Source organism: Prunus mume, linkage group LG4 (genome assembly GCF_029339155.1).
Source record: "Prunus mume cultivar Tortuosa linkage group LG4, ASM2933915v1, whole genome shotgun sequence".
NCBI lineage: Eukaryota > Viridiplantae > Streptophyta > Magnoliopsida > Rosales > Rosaceae > Prunus > Prunus mume.
This window is the reverse complement of record NC_142701.1, coordinates 11,371,507-11,397,186: the sequence shown is the minus strand read 5'-3', so window position 1 is coordinate 11,397,186 and position 25,680 is coordinate 11,371,507. Positions and strand designations below refer to the sequence as shown.

General features: G+C 38.3%; 1 protein-coding gene across 1 annotated transcript; it reads right to left on the bottom strand.

Annotated features, from left to right (window-relative positions):
- Nucleotides 1-23,183: 23,183 nt before the first annotated feature.
- LOC103327889 (cytochrome P450 CYP82D47-like) lies at nucleotides 23,184-25,221 on the bottom strand. The gene is made up of 2 exons (XM_008230261.2): nucleotides 24,059-25,221; nucleotides 23,184-23,963 (listed from the first exon to the last, which is right to left on the bottom strand). Exons 1-2 carry the CDS (start codon nucleotides 25,001-25,003, stop codon nucleotides 23,340-23,342), a joined length of 1,569 nt encoding a protein of 522 aa, XP_008228483.2. The 5' UTR covers nucleotides 25,004-25,221; the 3' UTR covers nucleotides 23,184-23,339.
- Nucleotides 25,222-25,680: the final 459 nt, after the last annotated feature.

Here is a 25,680-nt window from a genome sequence, read left to right as displayed (position 1 = left end):
GTAATGACTTAAACCTCATCTAAAAGTACTATAGTATCGTAAGTCTCCTTAATCCGTACTTAAGTAACACCACTTTCTGTAATGCAGTATGCGACTTGTAGCTCAAGTAGTTAAGAATATTTACTCATGCATATGATGTTCTAGGTTTGATTTCCCCTCCCTAATAAATTATGGTCAAGAAAAGCAAAATAGTGTTGAAGAGGAATTGGTCCATGTCCTAATAACCTATTCAAGAAGTGGACCATAATAACTTAGTCAGGAGTCAAGATCCAGTTTAGGGCATTCTACTTTGACACATCATCTTCATTTCATTTCTTAATTCTCCTTAATTAGGGTGATACATAGGATTGATTAGATTAATTATATTCATACTTAGCTGTCACACAGGTACACATTTAGAAGCGACTATCCCAAATATTAATTCATTTGGAATGTTATATGTTGATTTTAACTATAGTTTGTATATATGATATATACTTTACGTCTTCATTCCAAATTGCATCAGGCGTTATTTGACGCAATAGTATAATTACTATGTGACTGTGACCCTAGCTATCTTTAATCTATTATGTATATTGGCACATCACCATCCATTTTCTTGAATTGGATATATTTTACATATCTGATCTCTACTTCTTAGAACCAAATCTAGGATTAGGGGGTTTAATTAATTGTTGTCCTGAGGCAACAAAAATAAAGGACCAAACCAGAGAAAGAGACATTCGATTAAGTTGCACTTTTTCGGTGTAGAAATATGTCGTCAAGGGTTTATGGTACAATTATTGTATATTGTTATAATTTGGATAGACTCGTAACATGACATAAAATTATGGATCAAAATCATTAACAGAAGTGAAACCCTCGACACAACATAAAATTGTAGACCAAATCATTAATAGAGGTGAAATCTATTTTATTTATTTATTTAATACAAGCGATAGTTTGAATATTGTAAATTAATCTATTTTACGGGAAGGGGGACTCGAACTTAGGTGCAAGAGGACATACTCACTATCCTAACCAACTGACTGAACTCACGCCTGCATATGACTAATATATAGAGATCTAGTCGATAATAATCTGCTACAAATAGTTTTTACTATTTTGCCGTCCGTATATGTGGTACCCTAGATGACAGCGTGCAAGTCCTATCTTAGACAATAGCTGCGACCCCAAATCCCAGGGCATGCAAGAGATGAAGATGCTGAATCTATGTGGTGCCTAAACCAAGTTAGAAACTTACTGTACTCTTCTTCCCTCACGATATCCATAGATGTATGTAATATATATATATATGGTACTCTTTGTCTTTTGGGTCACTTTAATGATGTAAAAGCTGGCTCCTAGCTGTTTGATTCCTTGTGCTTGGATATGGGTATTTGTGTGAATGCCCCAACTTTCATCTGCCTAGCTATTAGCCTATTTGTATTCATCTGCATCATCAGCCTAACCCTATGCATATATGATATACCAACTCGCTTTTACGTACTCTTGATTTAGTGGTATTTCTATTCCCAACATTGGAAGATGTCTCAAATTTGAATCATTCTCTCCAATATTTAAAAACAAAAAGGCTTAACCCTATAATTATCAACAATATGCTTCACCAAAGATATTCATATCAAAATTTCTCATTGAATAAGGTTTCTAGAGTGGCTCCCAAACTGAATAAATGAAATATTTTAAATTTAGTAATCATATTTGATGAGCGTAGCAAAATTCTGTAATTATATATATGTGAGGAACGTTATATTTTCCATGTGCACTTTTATATATATATATATATAATTATTCGTTAAGAGTGATATAATGTACTCTGAAAACAAGAGGATGGAACCAACTATAGTTGTTAGTTTAGTGGTATTTCTCTTCCCAATGTTGGAAGAGATCCCAAATTCGAAACGTCCCTCCTTCATAAATTAAAAAGAAAAAAAGAAAAAGAAACAAGAGCATGGAATAAGACTCTTAATAATGAACCCGCATAAAGTCTTCATGGATTGAAGCAAATACATAACAACACAACACAGCTTTCATATATACAAGGTTGAAAATTTTTAAAACATTAAAACTTGATGTACTTTCTTCTTTAATAAAGCGAATAGAGTACCACTCATTCATCATTATAGCAATCAATCATGCTCTTCCTTACACGCTAGTTCTTCTAAGTTGTAAGCTAAGCTTCGTGTCCGTCTTCCTTCTTCAATTATTATGCTAATGGCATTCCCTCATGTGGGTTGGGGTTGTGCGATGATGATGATGATGATGATGATCCAAATCTGCAAAATGACTTTATATTTATGCATGGATCCCACTTTCGGTGTCTTTTCTTTTGGACACCTTAAAGCTACCATAGGCCCCAACAACCTCCCACGCTCCTCCATGTCCCAGGGCTTGGGGGTTTGCTATGGTATTGCTGACATCTACAATGCATCATAAAACATTAAGAAAATAGTGCATTTTTCTTTAATTTGTTAGAATATTTCCGAGTTTATTCAAATTTTTTGTTGCATTTTTGGTTTACAATGTTATAGAAATCTAAAAAAAAGAAAACGTTACTCAGTTTCACACACACAGCTCCCTCAAAGGGCTCAGAGATCAGCTGGTTATAAAAAAGAAAACATAAAGAACGGTCAACAATTTGAGATTTTAAAGCCAAACTGATTTAGTGTATAGTTTTTTGGTTTTTAAAAACAAACTGATAATTTTAAAAAAGAAATAAAAAAGGAAAGAGAATCTCAAGCCTGAATAGTTTTCATAAATTTTTGACATTCAAAATATTAAGGTATAAATTAAAGACAGCTACCAAAGCAACAAATATAATTAAAGACTAATATGTACTACTTGTATTTGATTCATGAAGAATATATTACTTGGGCTACATGTTGATGGGGTTTTTTCCCCGCTCGAGTCATATAACCTTTAGGTTAACAAGCCTGATTCCCAAAGAAAGGCCCAGAATGGCAATAAAACCCATGCTTTGTCAATGTCAACCTAGCTGGGAGAATTTGAAAACACGATTTTGAAATGTCAACCTAGTTGGGAGAATTCGAAAACACGATTTTGAGTATATGGATAACTTCTCTTAACCATTATTTCAACTACAAGCCCCTTGTAGTCAAAATGTTTGTGTAAGGACTTTATTAGTTTACATCCACTTAAGACACCAAATCTGTCAAGGATAAAAGAGGAAGGTTTAATTCGATTAGCTAGTTACTTCTAAGTGAAGAAAATATCAAACTAATAGGAGATATCTTTCCTATTTGGTTATGGATTCTAGAGGTGATAAAGATGCTTTAGGATTTTCTTCATTGGCAAGAAATCTCAAGCACTCTCCTATATAAATACAAGGTTTAGGTCCTCAATCTCATACACAAATCATAAGCACAAACCCTACCGCAGAGCAAAAGTAAAGAATTACTCTGTCACAATTTTTTTTATTATAAAACTTATGTGCTAGATTCACTCTCATTTTTTAAGCAAAATCAAGAAAAATTAACATCTCAAAGTTAACTAGAAATATAACATTCAAGATAAATATTAATGAATTATAACAGGAAAAATCGAACATTAAACCTTGAGGAGTGGAAGTGGTGCAGTGCAACAATGCAGAAGAGGAGTTTCACGCGTTCCAATGTTATCTCAAGAAACCTGAACTTATCCATTTCCATTTTCCTGAAAATATTTCATGAATATATAATATATAAAATGAATATTAAATACATATATTAAAAAAGAAAACAAAATTGGGCCCCCTAGACAATGGGTCCAGGGATGTTGCACCTCTCGCCCTTCACTGATCAAAATTTCACATAAAGTTAACAACCCATGAAAGATGTCATGGTTTAATCAGAAGTCCACGACTGAAGCTATTTGTGGTGACATTCCTCACTCTGAGAATGCTAAGGAGTACTTGGAGGTTGTGAGTCAAAAATTTAAGGAATTGAAGAAGGCTGAGACTGGGAATTTGATAAACAGGCTAGCTACAATGAAGTATGATGGTGTGAAGGATTTGGGAGTGTATCTTCTAAGTAATGATAGAGGTAGCTAGCAAAGGCCCTTGAGTTTCCTATAACCGATCCTTTTCTGGTTCACCTTGCCTTGAACTCCATCCCTTCGTCATATGGTCATCTCAAAGTGAATTACAATGCTCAAAAAGATAAATGGGATCTCAATGAGATGATCTCATTCTATGTTCATGAGGAGGCTCGAATCAAGAAGGAAAAAGAGGCCAATACCTCACACCTCACCACCAATGCCCACAAACAACATCACTTTAAGCCAAGTTCACATGTTGTTGCCAATAAGGACAACACCAAGGCTAATCCTCCTCCTAAAAGTTATAACCCTTTAAATTCCAACAAAACAACCACATTTAAGTGTTACTTTTGTGACAAGGCAGGCCACTTAAAGAGAAATTGCACTAGGTATAAACGTTGGGTACGTAGAGCAAAAGGGAACTAAAGGTACGTCTAATTTTGTCCTAGTTTTCTTTGACTCTAGTTTTGTCATTGTCCTTTCTAATTCCTAGTGGATTGACACTCGATCACCAATCCACATTGCTAATTCCTTACAGGATTTCGTAAGCCAGAGGAAACTAAGTACAGACCAAGACATGTCTTCATAGGGAATGGCAATAAAGTTCCAGTTCATGCATTACGATCAATTAGGCTTCAACTAGTTTCAGGTTTTTCTTTAGTTTTGAAAGATGTTGCTTATGTACCTTCTATGTGAAGGAGTTTGATTTCAGCTTCTAGATTAACTGAGGAACATTTCATTTTTGTTTTTTCTAAGGTAGGATTTTCTTTGATTTTCAATAAAAGTTCACTGGCACTACTACATTTTAGTCTTTGCGCGACGAAAGTGTTTTAAATCGCGCAAAAACGATTTTAGTCGCACATCATTATGCGCGATAGAATATTCGCGCGCTCAATCCGTCGCGCAAAGGTCGTGAAGAAAGCATTTGCGCGACGAACAAATGTCATTCGTCGCGCAGTTTGCGCTACGTATAACATCTTCGTTCAAAAACATTGGGGACGACTTCATTGTCCGTCGACAATATTTGCGCGACGAAACGTAAGTCGTCGAAATCGCGCGACGGAATTGTCCGTCGCGGCAAATCTATGAACCTTGCGCGACGACATCTTATTCGCAAGATACACATCTTATGCGCGAAATTACGCGTCGCACAAGATTAAGATATATTTAAATGTTTTTGCGCGACGATTTATGTTTCGTCGCGCAAAAGCAATATATATTATTAAAAAAATTATTATTATTTGATTTTTAATTTTGTAAAAAAATAAATTTTGTTTTTTAATTAAAATGAAATTACTATAAAAAAAATTAATCGTAAAGAAAACATCTATTATATAAAATAAAATAAATGTATACAAATTGTAAAAATAATTATAAAAATAAAAAACTAATCAAATAATGTTCAAATCTAATTGGTCATCCGCCACATGCGGCTCGGAGGTAGGCGGCTCGGAGGTATGGGTGTCTGCAGGGGCCGTGGTGTCTTGGGGATGCTCGGGCTGGACGGGCTCGGAGGTCGACGCACCAAATTCGGGATTGGAATCCGGACCGCGCGAGCGATCAGAATCACCGACATCGACCCTCAAGCTCGGCAACCCGCGATGTCAAAACAACACCGATCGCTTGCTCGCGACGATGACCGCGGTCGAGGTTCCCTCGTCGGGCATTCCCATCCCCCACAATACGTTCCGGCCTCCTCCCGAGAGTCCGATCCAACGTCGCGTCAAAATCTGAAATCCAGCATCATGCGGAGGATCACATGACTCGATCGAGTCTCGGGAGGAAGTTGGGAGGCGGACTCTTGAAGAACCAACTGGCTCCTCTCCACCATCGTCGTCTGTTTAACATTACATAAAATATAAATTCAAAAATGCATATAAATTGAAAGTGTAACATAAGAATTAAAAATACATAATACTTACATGAAGGGACTCGGCCAACTCATTCCCAGGTCGAACATAACGTCACCAAAGACGTCGATCTCTGGGAATTTCGACCCCCCCTTAATTGAACAAGAGAAGAAAAATATTAGTATGAACAAAAGAAATTAATAATAATGACGTATTAAAAATTAAATATAAATTATATTATTCTTACCCGACGCCGTGCATCCATCCTATATGAGAAGGGCCTGGAGCCGGAATGGTGAAGAAGAGTCTTCTTCTTCCTATTGCCCTTATTCACTTGGGCTTTATTCTGTTATACAAAAAATAAAACGTAAGAATTGAACTATAAATAAATTAAATAATAATGAGATATAAAAAATAAAATAAACATTAAACAAATATTATTAAAAAAATACCACATAATCGGGCGCCTGAAAATGAGCGCGAGCCACGCCAACTATCCTCCCGCCCCTCAAGCTCCTTCGGGCAACCCTCCTGAAGAGCGACTTCCGGATCATCAACGCGCTTGGAAATGGTGGTGCAAGTCGCTCTTCCACTGCTTGTACCTCTCACCGAAGAGTCTGTTGACGTACGCCAAAGTCTCCTCGTTGAGGTCCTCTAAGTCGTAGTTCGTCTGCAATAAATTGATTACATACATTAAGTAATAGAAATATATAAAGTTTGAAAGAAAAATAATTAAAAGATAGGAAAAATACCGACAACTGGCCGCGAACTTGCATCTTGATCTCGCCAGGTATGACCTTCCAAGACTTCCATTGCATCGGGCAATGGGTCCGAACGACGTGGCCAATGTCGTGGGCCAAGGAGCTATGCAGTCCGCCGTCGGTGCAACCCGATGGCGCTAGTCATATCCGATCTGTCGATCGTTGGTCACCGGGTGACCTTCGCCGTCTTCAGCTGCCGACACGGCCCTCGGGTGTTCCTCTTGGCTGCAAAGGGATAGGACAATATTGTTACATATACAATCAAATTGAACCATCAAATTCCCAATTAAAAAAATGTTAAACAAAAAATGAAAGGGGAAGGGTATTACTTGTAGGTGCAGATACACAAGTGGATGTGGTGCCGGTGGTGGTAGCGGGCGTGTTGCCGCCTAGCGCTAAGAGGCTGCACTACGAAGAAGATGATGATGCAGCCGCCGGGATCCCCAGACCAGCTAGCACGTGGTCGTGCTCCATCGCTCTTTGGAGCAGGCAGAATGATACCCGAGCCGGCCTCCGAACCGGTGTAGCCGTCACCGCCCTCGACGTCTAATCAAGTCGACATCGCACAATTTCATTAATCCAATGTAGCACATACAATGTCAGTAAAAAATTGAACTAACTAATTAAAATCATAGTTTGACCTAGGGTTTGCGATTTCGGAGTATCCGGGACTCCGATCCACAATCCGTCGATTCCTAAACGATCCTATAAATACATGGTACCACATACGTGAGTTTCAGCTCGATCCAACGGTCCGAACATATCAAACCCTAAAATCGCACAATAGGTTAGAACCGTTCGAGACTCAAACGATAACCAAATTCCAATCCGAGCACACCTACGCGCTCGTGACAACGAAATGTTTGCACTGGGACAAAATGCCCTATGCCACAGTACCCACGCGCCACCACACGCGGCGCGCGCGTGGGTGCCCTAAGAGATAACGATCCCCGGGAAATCCTACAAATTAAGGGGCAAGGTTCCTACCCTAGGTTTAAAACATCAATTGGAGCCACTTTTGTTCTCGGACCTACCCCGAAAAACGGACGGAAGTGGCCGGAATTTGAATTTCAAAACCGGCCGAAACCTAGGGTTTCAAATTGACTACCCTATGCACACAATCAATCAAATCCTACACAACCATCAGCTAGAGCATGAAAAATAGCCCAAAAAGCATACCTCAATTGCCGGATTTGGTGCCCGGAGGAGAGAGAACAACGGCGGAGATTCGGCTAAACCGAGCAATTCACGGCGGGATGGACAGCCACGGCGAGAAGCTCCGGGATCGACGGTGGCGGCGGCGAGATCGATTTGGGGCGGATTAGGGGCTGAGGTCACGGCGGAGAGATTTGGGAGGTTTTAGGGTTAGGTTTAATTTGGGAAGAAGGATTTTGCGCAATATCCTCGCGATTTTCAGAAAACTTATTCGACTTTGCGCGACGAACAATGAATTTAAATCGCGCAAACTTCATTAATAACCTTTGCGCGACGAAAAAATAAACATGTCGTCGCGCAATATTATGAAAATTGGACCTGCGACTAAAACAATGATTTTCGTCGCAAACTTGTGACAGAGATACTTTGACGAAAAACTACTACGTCGCGCAAGATACTTGTGCGGCCCAAAATTTTGGGATTTGATTTTGGGGAAAAATCAATGCAATGAGATTGCGCGACGAAAGAAGTGTATTCGTCGCAAACGGCTTTTGATAAAAATTTCACTAAGTGCTTTGGAGCGGAGAGGAGGGAATTTTTTGTGATTTTGCGCGACGATAGAAGGCTATTCGTCGCATAAGCGGCTTTGATAAAAAATTTCACTAAGTCTTTGGAGCGAGAGGAGGGAAATTTTGTTATTGATTTTGCGACGAAGGTTCGTTGCGCATAAAGCTTTGATAAAAAATTTCACTAAGTCGGAGCGGAGAGGGGGAATTTTGTTATTGAGTTTGCGCGACGATAGGAAGGCTATTCGTCAGCATAAGCGGCTTTGATAAAAAATTTCACTAAGTCTTTGGAGCGGAGAGGGAGGAAATTTTGTTATTAATTTCACGAAGAGAATTTGCGTCGCATATGCTTTTGATAAAAAATTTCACTAAGCCGGAGCGGAGAGGAGGAAATTTTTTATTGATTTGCTGACGAGCGAAGGTCGTTTCGCGCCAATGGCTTTTGATAAAACAATTTCACTAAGTCTGGAGCGGAGAGGGGAGCGAAATTTTTAATGATTTTGCGCGACGAATTGATTCTGTTTGTCGCATAAGGTTTGCGCGACGCGTAAGTATTCAGTTCGCGCAAAACCATAACCCTAAACCCTAAAACCTGTACCCTAAGCCTAAACCCGAACTCCTGAACTAGTTTCAATGATCCAACCGACAATCTTCTTTTTTCATAGTTCAAGATCGTATACGTCAAAAATCATAATGAATGAACATTCAGAGATTGAGTAACGGGACAAAACGTTTCGACGGTTGTAAACAAATTGTCCCGATTCAACGGTGATTTTAGCTCCGATCTTGAAAATTTTTACATTGCGGTTCTTGACCCTATATGAATACAGAGATGTAATTCGATCTTCAATTTCAGATATTTACAGTAGAAGACATTACATAATCTTATGTTAGACTGAAGGAATGTATAAAGAAATTATTCAGTTTTTATGAATATTGTCTTTTTATGGAATACGCGTTCTAGGAAACTAGTTTCAGTAATCTAGCCGTCAAATATGTTTGTTTATACTTCGAGATCTTATACGTCAAAATGAGAAAAAAACATTCAGAGCTCAAGTAACGGGACAAAACGTTTCGACGGTTATAAACGAAAAGTCATGATTTAACGGTTATTTTGACTCTGATTTTGATGATTTTTTAAAGCTACACTGTTTAACCCTATGTGAATACAGTGAACTACTTCGATCGTCAATTTCAACTATATACGTGTGTATAATTCAGAAATATATATATATGTATATGTTTGCGCGATGGGGTCTTTTTTTCGTCACGCGAAAGATACTTGTAGCGACGATATTATTTGTCACGCATAAATGGTAGAGTATCTTGTGACGTGTACATTATCCGTCTAAAAATTGCGCGACCATTATGTCTTCGTCGCAAACTACATGTTATTAATCTGAAGTATTCATCATTACATATAATTACTTGTATGAAAGTAAGGGGGGTGTATCAATTCTAACTTTCAAAGACTTTTTTTAAGTGAGTGACTTTCCTAGAGTTGACAAATTCTTAATGACTTTAATATACTTGATAAAATTAAGTGACAAACTTTCATATACTTTTGTCATATAGTTTTATAGACTTTTAAATACTTATTTTTAATGTTTTAAATTTTACGAATAGCATTTATCTTTTATGTTGAATGAACTAGTCGGCATACATGGAACAAAAAATTAGGAAAAAAAAAAATTGGATACAAATCCTTATTAATTGTGTATATTTTCATAATAGCTTATTAGTAAAATGCATCCAATGCACCTTTTTAATTTTTATTTATGAAATCTAGTCACATAGATGAGTAACATATTTTTATTTATCCAATTCTAACTTCCAACAGAAATGGTCAGATTACAAGAGTCTATATTCCCACAATTCTCCTAGCCCAATACATGGGATGTAATCAAATTGAGAATATTATATGAAAAAAGTATCCACATAATGAATTATGGGTAAAGAAACAGTACCTAAATAATAAATTAATGGGTTTAAGGGCAAAAATTATATAATAAAATATTGTATGCAAACAATAAAAATATGAGACAATCAATATAATAAAATATTTATATGCAAACATAGCTTTGTGATGAAATATTGATAAGCTTCAGGATGCAAGCATGATGAAAATAATAGAAGAAATATTCATCAACAGAGGAAAGTACCGTGTGGATGAGAGGAAGAAAAACATTCAAAATTTTTTACTAACCTGAACTGAAGGAAGTGAAAAACATTCAAAAACATTTGCATTACACAAAATATGTCCACTAACATAATAAAATTACAATAAAAATTAATCATTCATCATACTGAACTATAATAACTTTCGTTATCGTTGCTATCATCACTTTCGGTCTCCCAATCCTCTTCCTCCTCCTCCTCCTCCGCCTCCTCTATAACTACATCATCGCGTTGCTCGGGCCAACTGCAACATCATATCGCGGAAGATCACCGAGGTCAATTGTAATTGACTGAATCGGTATTTCGATTGAAGACACTCCTTGTATTTGAAATGGCTCTTGTATAACATTAGTATCTCGAAGTGTTTCCGCATCATTTTCCATTGAAGATTCAAACCGTTGGTCGCATTACATTGTTGACGCTTGTTGGTCAGTTGGGTCTAGTTCTGGTATAGCACACGCCCTCGTGATCCATCTTTTGAACAACGCCCAACCGCTTCCGCTTTAGGGTCATCTAGATACACAATTTGTGTTGCCATGTTTGCCAAATATAAGGGTCGTCATCATACCAAGTTCTGCTTCATGTTCACGATAGTAAGCCATGATCGATTTTAAACACTTCCGCCTATTTGGGTTGGTGTCAAACCATCGACACTTAAACATGATCACTTGGTATCGATCTTTGTAAAGCAATTGCCACATAGATTGTGAGTTTGCCATAGAAATCAATGTCCGTACTTTCGCCTCCTCTCTGGGACATGGACACACCGCTGTTTATGCGTACACAACTTGTCATCTCTATCGTAAGCTTCGGCCAAAATTTGACACCGTTGACATTACAACCCGAGAACAATTCAAGCACGCGAATCGGGCCAAACGCCAAGTTATATAACTCATCACGTAAGTTGGGAATTCGATGATTTCAACTTATTCACCTAATATTATACAAAACCATTCATATGTTAGTCCTGACAAAATTTATTAAAAAATTTATATTTCTCAAATAACAAACACTGCAATAACTTACAGTAATCCAAAACCATTGTGGAAACAATTCACGGTGTTTCCTGGGCAACCAAATGTGATGGATGTTCTCGCTTCATCATCTCTTCATGCTCATATAAGTATCCCATGATCTCATCACAATTGTTCAAGAGTGCGAACCAATGCGCTACCTCCATGTCATTTCTAGAAGAGCGACAAATCTGTCGGGGATCTCCAAAGGGTCGTATGCGCTTTGAAATCACAGAAAGTTTTTCATTTCTCATACCTCCATCATGATTTATACTGCGCTGAGGGACGATTGAAAACCGCCTCCCACATCTTTTAAATACATTCCCAGAAAGTAAGCGACTCATATGAACCCAAGCCTCTACGATTGATCCTTCTTCGGAACTCATCACCGCATACACTTTTTTTCAGCTCTCCGAGAAGCCTGCCAAAATAACGATATGATTGAAATTAGCAACATGTGATAATGATGCATACACAAATGATAAAGATTATATACCTTTCTATTGGATACATCCAGCGATAGTTAGACAGGACCAGCAAGTAATGCCTCTTCTGGCAAGTGAACCATCACGTGCATCATACTTGTGAAGAAAGTCTGGAGGAAATATATCTCAACTTGCATAGGACTTGGACAATGTCATGGCGCAACTGAAACATGTCCGTTTTTGCAAAGTTTTCACTACTACAGTTGGGAAAAAATCTGGACAACAAAATGATTGGCTTCACTACATCTTCCGGCAATAGTGTCGAATACCAACAGCGAAGTAGTTGCTGTGCATAAACACATGGCTGGTCATGGCTTTTAAGTCCAGAATTTACCTCACAACATTCACACAACGTATGCGATATTAGAAAGATACCCATCGGGAAACTTTACTGTGACGCATACACAAACTTTAGAAACTCTTTCTTGTCATTCGCTCATAGAAAAGAATGCAAGATCCCTTCTAGCTTTATCATTGTCCCTATTCATCCATAAACCCCTTCGTATGCCCATTCTTTCCAAATCAAGGCAGCTTTGATGTGTCCTTTATCTTCCCCTCGATATCTAGAATTGCCACAATGTGTCAATACATTTTTCTCAACATGCATCACATCTAGATTGTGCCTCAATTTTAGTTTGAAACCAATATAGAGCTCAAAAAACATAGGTTTGTGCGTCCGAGTTCATATGTGTAGCAGTCACGTCGACTACCTGATTTTTCAGAAGCAAAATCAACGATTGTTGGTCAATATCTCATCAGGACCATTCTACGGGTCTAAGGCGTGCTGATGTTCCGTCGAACTCTTTATCTTTCCCTCCACTCCTGGTCCCATGGCAGCCATCTCCAGATGACCAAGGTAACAAACTTTCCAGCATGCCAACGGAGTTACATCTTCCTGCATGCGAGACATGCCATATAACCTTTTGTGCTCCACGAAACCATTGCATATCTTTGAAATCATTCACGATCCACATAAGCTGCTGCCCGCCAAGTGACATCTTGATTGATTTATACGTGCGTGCGAACACCGTTGTCCACAAATCCTTTGTAGCTCATCCGGCGGCCTTAAGTAAACATCGATTGACCTCCCGGGATCCTCGATTATCAAAGCATCATCATCATGTATTCTTTTTCATGCATTTCGGCGGTTATATAGAATAAAATCGGCCAAGTCTGTGGTGTTGGTTGAACATCTGGTTGATCCGTCGGTGGCAAGTCCCAATCTAACATTTGAGGATCGGCAAAACTGCAGAACATTGATGAACTCTTTCCATGCCTCCCCATCTGCGGGATGCGCATCATCATCGTCTACCGTTTTTCCTGATGCCATCTCATGTCTGTGGCAGTATGCGTCGACATATACAATCGCTGCAACCTAGGTTTCAGGGGCAAATAACATGATGACTTTGTTGGGATCTTAGTAGTCCTATTACGAGATGTCATCTTGAACCTCGACTCATTGCATATAGGACATGTATCCAACGATTCATGCTCTTTGTAGAATAACATGCAATTGTTTTTGCAAGCATGGATTTTCATGCTTAATCCAAACCATTCAACACCTTCTGCTTTGTTATGGTCTTTGGCAAACAATTGTCCGTGGAAGCATTCTCTTAAAACCCCAAAAGTAATCGAAACACAGGTTCGACATACGATACTTTTATTTTCGTGCATTAGCTCCACAATGGCCGTGAAGCGGAAACTCTACACCAGGTATAACTCTTGGTTGGCATTTTTAACAATTTCTCATATTGTTCAAACTCCATGCTTGTCTATTGGTGTGGCACATCATCTTGCTCTTTTTGATTCATGTTGTCGTGGAAAACATCCTGTATAATATCCATGACTTCATCATATCCACAATAGGTTGAACATTGTCTCTCTTGCATTATGAAAGACAACATGCTCTAATTGTTCCCGTGAAGGTTCCAAATGCTATATGTCTCAATCATTCCATTTTTACTAAATGAAATCCAACATTTTCAATTGTCTCCCATAGCGGTGTTGCACCTCCTACAAAACAACAGATTCTAGTTGCACGGTTGTGTCGTACGTGCAAACTCAATAAAATCCTCGATTCCATCAAGTATTAAATGCGCATCTGCTAGTTTGTATCCACCTACTGTCCCATATTCACGAAACAAGAATCACAACACAACAACATCACAACAACTATAACGAAGTTATAATGTCACCTATGCCTCTAGTGTCCTATCTATTCAGGAATGCATATACGCCCTGTAACTTACGATTACATGAGATTTTGCGTGGATGAACTACTTCACATCTCACTCTTTCTTGAGGTGGCCATAGTACCTAGCCACTATGTACCACAGAAGAAAATCTTGAGATGACACAGCGAATATCCACAATCGAAACTCTAACTCACATACCATAGATTACGTGACAACACTATGCATTACATTGTCCAAATAATGGGACAATTCAAGAATTAATTGACCGCAGTCATGCATTACGCATCCATGCACGAAATCCAACTAATCTCGAACGAGCAGGAAACTAAGTGTTACTAAACATAAAAATAAAAGCACGGTTATTTCTAACCGTACATCACTAACAGATTATACGCTACGTTACAACATAATATAAATATAACTTCACAGAACATTTTAAACATATATAAAACAAATAAAATACCTTCTCAATCGTTCTCCACCAATCGCTAATTACAAATATCCTAAACGAAAACAAATTAAAAAACCTTAGTACGAACTTAAATTAATACTTTTAAACTAATGACGGAAAATACTTACCCAATCAATGTATTGAAATCCAGCAAGCCAGAGATGTTGAGAGAGAGCAGAGGCGTAGAATCTTTTGTTTTGCATTACGCCTCGCGAATGGCGAATTCTAATATGAAGAAGGATTGCGCGACGAACATACTTATCGCCGCGATCAAGCTCCCGTCGCAAAAAACCAAATTATAAATCGTCACGCAAACCCATAATCGCCGCACAACACCTGCGCGACATCTAAACTTCTTTTGCGCGTATTTACGCTACTTTCTCCGTCGCGAAACTTTCGTCGCGCAAAGTGTCGCGCCAAAAACAAAATTCGTCGCGAAAGAAGATATTTCGTCGCATAAGCGTTGAACTTTACTTTGATTTAAGCGTAGTACGTCGCGCGAAAAAAAAAATCCACCGGGTCATTTGGCGCCAAAAAATAAAATATCTCTTGTTTCTTACGCGATGACGTATTTCACGCGTACCGCGCTAAATCAGAATTTGGATGTTCTATTTGGCGCGATTTGTGTCGCTTCGCCAATCAATGTTGCCATTCAAGCGACGATATTTCGTCAGCGCCAAATGTTTCAACGCTAAAAAATTCCCCGCTTTTTTTTACTCTCGGTCGGGCTATGCGACGAATTTGTTTGTCGCGCATATAACTTTTGCTTGCGATAAAAAGAGTTTGGTGTAGCGCAAATTTTGAGTGAGGCGTTTAATATGTATTTTTCGCTCTGCATTATGGTTTCGTGACGAGTTTATATTAAACACATAAATAGTGAAAGCGTAGTAGTGTGAAGTGGCTCTTTGATTGATGGGTTGTTTCGTTTGAATTGTGCAAGTAATAATGTTACCTTCACCATTGAAACTATAGGCCAAAAAAGATAACTAGACAATGAAAAATTGACCAAGTTATGGCACAAAAGACTACGCCATGTGTCTAAGAAAAGAACAAATCCACGAAGGAATTCTTCCTTCTTTGGATTTTTCAGACTTTAGTGAATGCATTGATCAGTGCAATGAGGGCAAAACGACTAACTCAAGAATGCTAGGATCCACACGTAGTCAACAAATTGTAGAGATAATTCACATTGACATTTGTGGTCCCTTTCCCAAATGAAACTCTGGAAGGACATGTACTTCATCACCTTAATTGATGATTTCTCAAGATTCTATTATCTCTGTCTAATTCCAACCACATCTAGTGCATTTGAGGCTTTCAAAGTCTTTAAAATTGAAGTAGAAAACCAACTTGAGTTAAAGATTAAAGTTCTAAGATTTTATATGAGAGGAGAATATTCTGAAAAATATGATCAGCAAGGCAGATACCCATCACCATTGGCACTATATCTTCAAGACTATGGAATAGTTTCACAATACACAAACCCTGGAACACCTCAAGAGAATAGAGTATGTGAGAGAAGGAATAAAACCTTGAAAGATATGGTGAGAAGCATGATTTACAACATTGATCTTCCAAGTTTCTATGGGGAAAGGGAATTAAAACAACTAATTACATCCTAAACAAGTATCAAGTAAGTCAGTTCCTAAGACTCTCTTTGAGCTATGGAATATGAGGAAACCTAGCTTAAAGCCTTAAACCATTTGCATGTCTACGGTTGTAAAGCCAAAGCCTAGGTATTACAATCCAAAGTTGGGAAAATTAGATCCAAAAACTGTAAGTTGCAGGTTCGTAGGGTATGCAGAGAGATCAAACGGTTTTCGTTTCTATTGCCCCAACCACATCAATAGAATTGTTGAGACAGGGAAGACCAAGTTCCTATAGCATGATGAGGATAGTGAAGGAACAAATACAAAAAATTTGGTTTTGAAGAAGAGGATAAATAGGAGTAAAACCTCTCAATACAAGCAATCCAGTCGTAACTTATCTATTGATTCAAACCTTGTCACAAACTGAGACTCCAGTTGAGCCTAAAACTCAAAACCAAACGATTAGATATATTCATGAAGAACCAAATGAGGTTGAGATGCCTATAGAGCCACAACCACAACAAGAAGAAGTTAAAAGATCCTCAAGGGAAATAAGACCTAATGCACTAACATATTTTGTTTCTTTAAATGAGGCATATGTTGAAGGTTTTGAGTTAAAGGATCAAATGAGTTACAAGCAAGCCATGTCTAGTGAACACCCTGAGAAATGACTTGAGGCTATGCAGAGTGAGCTAGAGTCTATGAAAACCAATGAAGTGAGGAAGTTAGTTGAATTGCAACAAGGAATGAAGCCTATAGGATGTAAGTGGGTGCTTAAGACCAAAAGAGATCCGAGGGGCTATTGAGAGGCATAAAGCTAGGCTAATGGCCAAGGTTTTTAACCAACAAGAAGGAATCGATTACAATGAAACTTTCTCACAAGTTTCAACCAAAAATGCCTTTAGAATTATTATGGCACTTATAACACACTTTGATATATTTTTATATCAAATGGATGCAAAAACAACTTTTTTAATGGAAAATTGAGTGAAAAGATCATCATGCAACAACCTAAGGGATTTATAAAAGAAAGCGAGCAGTTACTGTGCAACTAAAGAAAACAATCTATGGTTTGAAACAAGCCTCAAAGCAATGGTATTTGAAGTTTGATAAGATAGTTACATCATATGGTTTCATTGAGAATAGATTGGAAGAGTGCATATGCTTGAAAAACAATGGGAGTAGGTTTATCTTCCTTTATATAGATGACATTCTACTTGCTAGTAGTGATGAAAGTCTCTTACATGAAAGCAAGGAATTTATGTCTGAATTTTGAGATGAAAGATTTTGGATTCTTATATAATGGGAATTGAGATTCATAGCCCGGAAGTATGGGTCAACTGACCCCCATCCTCTCTAATGCATATCCTAAACAAGGATGGTTTACCATGCCCCCCAAGGAGTGCTTAATGATTGCGGTTGTGTGGGCTTCTCGACGTATCCATTTGTCTTATGACTACGTCTTTTATATTAGTCCTCCTTCCATGTAGCTGTGCTGTTTTTATTTCTTGTTGTTCGTTGTGCCTAGCTGCTTCATAGGCTGTGTACTTCTCTTAGTTGTTTGCCTGCTTTTATGAAATTCCATATTTGGACCCCCAAAAAAAAAAAAAAAAAAAAAAAAAAAAGATGAAGCTAAGGGTTTGTTAGGCTTGTCAAAGAAAGCCTACGTTGAAAAGGTGCTAGAGAAGTTTAATATGTTTAAGAGCAATTGGTTGAGGTAGCTATATCAAAGGGATATAAGTTGAGAAAAAGTGATTGTCCAAGAATGACATTGAGAGAGAAGAAATGAAAAACAAGCCATATGCTTTCAACATAGAGAGAGTCAAAATACAATTAATATTTTATATAAAAAATTAAAAAATGCAACTACCTGATTACATTATCAAAATTTAGGAATTTTTATTTGTTTTTTATTTGTTGCCATTTAGCGGGTCAACTAGACACGACTCAAACATACACGGAAAATTAGTGGGTCAACTCATAAATGACATGTTTATTAAACGGGTCGGGTTTGGGTTGAGCATTTTTGACACGTATATAATCTTGACACGACACGACACAACCCATTGCCAACCCTACAAGAGAGAAGGCTGAGGTCAATTGTAAAAAGAGCAGTACGTGATGTTGCCCAATAATTGCCCAATAATTGCCCAATAATAAGTTGGGCAAAATGTCTTTCTAGTTTGCCGGATTTTCTACTTTTGTCCATGTGGTTTCAATTGTGGCAATTGGACTCCTGTAGTTTGATATCCTCACAATTCAAGGACATGCCCAAATTTCAATCTAATTTGCTGCTTAATAAGTATGTGTTGATGTGGTATGGGGTATTTTGGACGAAATTAGAAGGAATTTGACATAATTTGTAATGTGTCCTTGAATTGCGAGGGATTTAAAACTCCAAGTACAAAATTGACAAAATTGAAACTATGAGAATCAAAGTAATAAAACAAGAAAACTACAAGAATCATTTTTTTTCCCTAGGTTTCAACCGAATTAATACAGGCCCTTCATTTTTAGGACTCCCAAACCACCTCTGTTGTACAAATAATAAATTTGAAATAATTAAACCATGCGAAACTCTAGCTATAGTACTTACTAAACAATGTGGTACGTAGTGTTAGAAATAATTAAAATTTGCCACAAGAAATGAGATTTGGCGGGTACAATAATTGTATTTGTTGGGGCAGCATTTGGGAGCATGGGAAGTATTGGAGGGGTGACTTTTTTTGTTCCAATGCTCACCCTGATTATTGGGTTTGATCAGAAATCATCAACGGCGATATCAACATGTAACTTGTAAGTACTTTGATCACATGTTTTTATGTTTTCACCGTCTGAACAAGCCTCATACATCTTTACTTTCAACTCAAATATTATTGATTTGATGAAATTCCACAGATTCTGTTTCAGTCACCCCCAAGACTATCCAACTTTCTAAAACTTTAGATTCAAAGTTTTATAGTTGTAAGAATTTCTAGCTTTCTCTGCTTGAATGTTATGCATTAGCTTTTATTGGGTGTGTGATCAAATTCCTAATGAGTTCTGGACATGTTTAATGAAATTGCCATAATGCATCAATCAATTTTTTCTGTTTTGTTGTTCCAAAACTGATGCCTAAGTCTACATCCTGATAGGTTTAATTTGTTTTTGCCTTAATTATGTGTACGCTATTAGTTTTAATTGATCTTATAAGTTCATACATAGAAAAATTGTCTGTTAGTTTACCTTTTGCTTTCCAATTAAACAACTGTAGGCTATTTTGGATGTTCTGTCTAGTTGGTCAGGTATGGTCACAGGGGGAGCAGCTGCAACTATCTTCTACAATTTAAGGCAAAGGCATCCGTCAATAGAGTTGCCCCTCATCGATTATGATCTTGCGCTTCTATTTCAACCAATGCTGGTGGTGGGGATTAGTATTGGAGTTTAATTGGTGGTGTTCTTTCGAATGGATGATCACCGCCTTCGATTAATTATTGTCCTCGGGTAACACTTTTCTGAGCTGCAACCTTCCCCGTTCACAATTGGACAACTTCCTCATGTATGATATAACTGCAGGCACGACCACAAAATCGTTCTTTAAAGCAGTTGAGATGTGGAAGAAAGAAACTATAACTAAAAAGGTGGTCTTTTGATTTTGCTTGTTTCAAGACTAGTTGTATATTGTGGGATTGCACTACTTGATCCATCTCAATTGTACCTTGATTTATTGCTTTCAGAATTTACTGGATGCTTCCAAACGCTTGCAACCAAATGGTAGTATGTCTTTCATCTGTTTTGACGCAGATATATTGTCTTCATCTGTTTTGACGCAGATATATTTGAACTATCAGTTGCTAGGCTAAAACGCATGCTCCTTAGTTAGGTGATGGCAATGAAGACGTTGAAGACAGAAACATTCCTGGAGGCCCAAGCAATGGCACAACAGAAACCAAGGAAGCTAAAAAAGCAAGGGTTAGAGTTTTGAAGCTAAACTTTATGCCTGGTTTGGAGTTGGTTTTCTGGTTTTATTAGCATTATCATCTGCAGCAGTTTCAGCACATGAAGAAATGTTGGGCACACAACCTTCAAGCCAGAATATTACCGGAAAAGAGGTTCAATCTCACTTGGGTTATAAGCATGTGTGGCCCAGACACCAATTTTCTATTACCTTAGTTGGGTTTGTTGCCTAAATGCATGTTAGGTCTTGAGAAAATGTGCCTTGCCCAAGGATGATCGATTTGGAATGTAAAAACTGTTTTATTGTAAATCTTCTACCTCCTGTCCCTGTTATATATACCTTAACAAAAACTCATATTTTTTTGGTCCATTTTAGTAGGTAAAACTGAATAGCAGGTCTTAAATGGTGCTTCCAAATAGTTCAAACTTTGTAGTGGTGATCATATACTGAGGATATCAGATTTGGCTGCAAAATCGCGGTGGGTACGATGATTGCATTTGTTGGAGCAGCATTTGGGAGTGTGGGAGGTGTTGGTGGGGGTGGCTGTTTCATCCCAATGCTTACCCTCATAATTGGATTTGACCAGAAATCATCAATTGTATTCTCCAACCAATGCTGGTGGTGGGGATTAGTATTGGAGTTTAATTGGTGGTGTTCTTTCTGAATGGATGATCACCGCCTTACGATTAATTATTGTCCTCAGGTAACACTTTTCGAGCTGCAACCTTCCCCGTTCACAATTGGACAACTTCCTCATGTATGATATAACTGCAGGCACGACCACAAAATCGTTCTTTAAAGCAGTTGAGATGTGGAAGAAAGAAACTATAACTAAAAAGGTGGTCTTTTGATTTTGCTTGTTTCAAGACTAGTTGTATATTGTGGGATTGCACTACTTGATCCATCTCAATTGTACCTTGATTTATTGCTTTCAGAATTTACTGGATGCTTCCAAACGCTTGCAACCAAATGGTAGTATGTCTTTCATCTGTTTTGACGCAGATATATTGTCTTCATCTGTTTTGACGCAGATATATTTGAACTATCAGTTGCTAGGCTAAAACGCATGCTCCTTAGTTAGGTGATGGCAATGAAGACGTTGAAGACAGAAACATTCCTGGAGGCCCAAGCAATGGCACAACAGAAACCAAGGAAGCTAAAAAAGCAAGGGTTAGAGTTTTGAAGCTAAACTTTATGCCTGGTTTGGAGTTGGTTTTCTGGTTTTATTAGCATTATCATCTGCAGCAGTTTCAGCACATGAAGAAATGTTGGGCACACAACCTTCAAGCCAGAATATTACCGGAAAAGAGGTTCAATCTCACTTGGGTTATAAGCATGTGTGGCCTGTACGTCCAATTTTCTATTACCTTAGTTGGGTTTGTTGCCTAAATGCATGTTAGGCTGCTGAGAAAATGTGCCTTGCCCAAGGATGATCGATTTGGAATGTAAAAACTGTTTTATTGTAAATCTTCTACCTCCCTGTCCCTGTTATATATACCTTAACAAAAACTCATATTTTTTTCGGTCCATTTTAGTAGGTAAAACTGAATAGCAGGTCTTAAATGGTGCTTCCAAATAGTTCAAACTTTGTAGTGGTGATCATATACAGGATATCAGATTTGGCTGCAAAATCGCGGTGGGTACGATGATTGCATTTGTTGGAGCAGCATTTGGGAGTGTGGGAGGTGTTGGTGGGGGTGGCTGTTTCATCCCAATGCTTACCCTCATAATTGGATTTGACCAGAAATCATCAATTGTATTCTCCAAATGTAGGTACATATATATACTTTCATATATCACAGTTTTAAATTCATCTCAGTCTTGTGCTAATTTATCTTGTTCTTTTCTGTTCGAACACCTAAATTTTGCTTCTTTGTGGTCAGTCAGGTATGATCGCGGGCACAACAACTGCAGCGGTCATGTATAACATAGTGAAGCACACTTTTTTTTCTTGGAAGTAAAATCAGCTTGAAAAACACATGTTCCATTAGTTACACCATAATGCACATTTTTTTTCCTAATTTCACTTGCTTCTCTCCAGCACTTAAAGAGGAGAAGCTATCCATCAGAAACTATTCTCTCTTTAAGTAATTATCTGATACTTTAAGGATTGGAGACTCACTTTATATAAAACAATCATTGGCATAGATACTGCACAACTTTACTTACATTGCTGCAAATTAACAGAAAAGGGCACAAGCTATGAGAATGGGGTAGTATAACAAGTTACAACAACAAGCGAATCGACCTCAGAAATCACATTATAAGCTTATAAACATAACCCACAGTTGAAAGAAGAGCAAAAAAAGGATATACTTTCTAGGGGTGACAAAAACTTTCACTTATACATGGCTTGAGTCCGAGGAGGAATTTCTGTGGTTCTGTCCTCAGTCCGTTTAACAAGAATTCCATTCCATCCTGCAGATAATATTCAACAAATATCATTATGACTTCTTTGCTGAAAGTTCACCAATAATTATTTTGTTTGAGAAAAATTTAGTCCAAAAATGCTTTTGGTTATTTGTAAAGCAAACATTATAAACCCCATTAGTCCATGGTTCACACTAATAGAGAAGAAATTGGTGATATCGAATTTGCTATATGATTTTTCATCTATCAAATATAAATTGAGTGTGAAGCACTGGACTAGTTCTGTGGTGGATACCTAGAGCAGGATCAAATCCTCTGTTTCTGAGCTGTCTGAATTCTTGACAGAGAAAACAACAAGAACAAAAGACATGGGAGATCATATCTGTGGTATGGAGCTTCTACCAGGTTATACCTCTGCCTCAGCTTTGTTCTATACTTTGAGCCCATAATCCATTGAGAGCACAAGGCAGGCATCATCAATCCGTATATGAAGCTCCCAGGTGGCAAGCTGCAATGACCAAATTTTCTTCTTGTTCATCTATTACTTTTTCCATTGTGCATGTATGTTAACTAAAAATTGGAACCCATTTGTCATAAGTAGAGGAAACTTACGAACATGAAGCTCATAAGTAGAAGAAAGATTTAGTAAAGCCATGCTTTTTAGCTTAATACATTCAGAACATATATGCACATGGGCATTTTATTTTATATCACTATATTTATTCTCACATATAGCTATATTCTCATTCTGAACTTATTCATAAAGATGTGGAGACAAGCGTGGTTTGATGAGGACATCAAGAGGGGTGAGTTTCCTGTTCGTAAGTCCAGCGCTTGCACTCATATCAACCGCTGCATTTCCTCGGGTCGTGACATCAAACGAATGAAGAAAACTAGCCAAAGTTAAAAGCGTCGTCTGAAGACCCATACTTATCCCAGGGCATACTCTTCTACCACTCCCGAACGGCATCAGCTCAAATTGCTGACCCCTAACATCAACATCCTTATGAGTAGTGAGAAATCTCTCTGGCTTGAACTCCATCGGGTCGGCCCAAACCCGAGGGTCAGTTTGGATCTTCCACAGGTTCACTAGCAGCCATGTGCCTTTTGGAACCTGGTACCCTCCTACGGTACAGTCTTCTCTGAACTCCCTCTGGACTGAGAGTGGACCAGGTGGGCATAAACGCATTGATTCTTTAATAGTGGCCGGCAGGTACACCAGATTATTTATATCTGACTCATTCAGCTGTCTAGTTTTGCCAACCTGCTGGTCAAGTTCTTCATAAACTTTCTTCAAAACTTGGCGGTTGTTCAAAAGCAAAGAGAGTGTCCACGTCAGGGTTACCATGGTTGTGTCACTCCCTCCAGAAATCATAGTCTGCACAATCAAAACTTTGGTGATTAATAAAACAAATTTACCATTGAGGTCATTATTGTAAAAATAAAATAAAATTATCGTGTATATATATATACCAAACATGTTGCTTTGATGACGGTATCAGCATCGAAGCCAGCAACATGTGTTCCATCGATGGCTGAAAGCATCACATCTATGAAATCTTGATCTTTTCCTTTAGTTCTTTTCTGCTTGTGCTCCTCCAACCATTCCGCAAGAATAGTGTCCAGTTCTTTGGCAGTTCTCTTCATGGCTTTCTGCTGTCCACCCAAATCCAACCAACTAAGCCAAGGAAAAGCATCCCCCAACAGAAACAATCCCAGAAAATGAAAGAACTCCCCCATGGCTTTTTGCCACCTCCTTGCCTCCTTCTCCTCACTCAAATCCCCATTCATAGAGCATCTCTTTCCAGCAATCATCCTAAAAACCACATTTAGAGTCAAACCTCCAAACCACTGCTTCATCTCCACCAAAAGCTCCCCCGACGCTTCTTTTCTGTTGCTCCATAGAGTGTACAGCTCTTTTAAGCTCATCTCTACTTCGGATGCTCTAACGTTTCTCAGTAGCTCAAGCCTGCGGTTTGAGAGTAGCTCGAGGGATGTCAGTTTGCGAATTTCACGCCAGTATGGACCGTAGGGACTAAACCCGAACATGGCAAAGTTGTAGCTCAAGTGTTTAATCCCTAGCCTAGCGGGACGGGAGGAAACAGCTATATCGTTTGTGGTGAAGCAATCCTTGGCCGCCTCCCAAGTACTTATCACCAGAGCAGAGTGCATGCCAATATTGACAGTGAAGATTGGTCCATACTTGCCAACCAAGGAAGCCAAGGCTATGTGAGGAAGCTGAGATCCACCGAATAGGTCGAGATGACCTAGCAGAGGCCACCCACCTTCCACTTTTGGTGGTTTGGGACCCTTGGCTTTGGTACCAGAGCTTGATCTCTTTTTGATAAAGTAGGAAAACACAAGAATGGCTAAGATTCCAGCTATGGCAGTGTTTAGGCATGGGAGATACAACTCCATTGCTGCAAAGGAAACGTTGAGGGTAGCTAACACTTGTGCAGAGGTCTTTATATTTATGTTGAAAATGAGGGTAGGACAAATGCAGGAACTGAGATAGTGGAAAATAACGAAACTGTTATAAACTTAGAAAAATTTGGAGAGAATTTAGAGGAAGGAAACAGTGATTATCAAGAGGTGCACCGTGAGCTTCATCTTTTCTGTTCTTCTTATTCTTTCTCATTAATCTTAGAGGCCTATTTATATAAGTGGTAGGCTTCAATCACATTGATAGGTTTGGTACTTTTACATACATATTGCATAGTTAGGGAGGAAGATATAGTAGGAATGGTGGGCATCCATCTTAATTTTGGATTTACAACACTCCCCCTTGAATGTCCACTATACATAGAATATGCCTCATTAAAAACCTTGCTGGTAAAACTCAGTGGGACAAAAACTAGTTGAAGGGAAAAAAAGTATATAACTATGTAACACAAAATTCCGTGTATAGAACACTGACATGTGTGCGATACTGCCTTGTTACAATCTTGCCAAGAAAAACCCAGTAGGACAAAAACCTAGATGAAGGAAAAAGAGTACAGTGTGTGAAGATATAGAACTTGTAGTCATTTTAGATTAATTTCAAGTAGACTTCTTCTGACCCTTTATACTTGGCCTCCCTATGTGAAAGACCAATG

What these genes read in the sequence shown, in the direction of transcription:
- LOC103327889 (XM_008230261.2), bottom strand. Translation starts at nt 25,003, where the DNA reads ATGGAGTTGTATCTCCCATGCCTAAACACTGCCATAGCTGGAATCTTA. An exon ending in TCATCAAAGCAACATGTTTG is followed by an intron (nt 23,964 to 24,058) that starts GTATATATATAT and finishes TTGATTGTGCAG; the next exon opens with ACTATGATTTCTGGAGGGAG.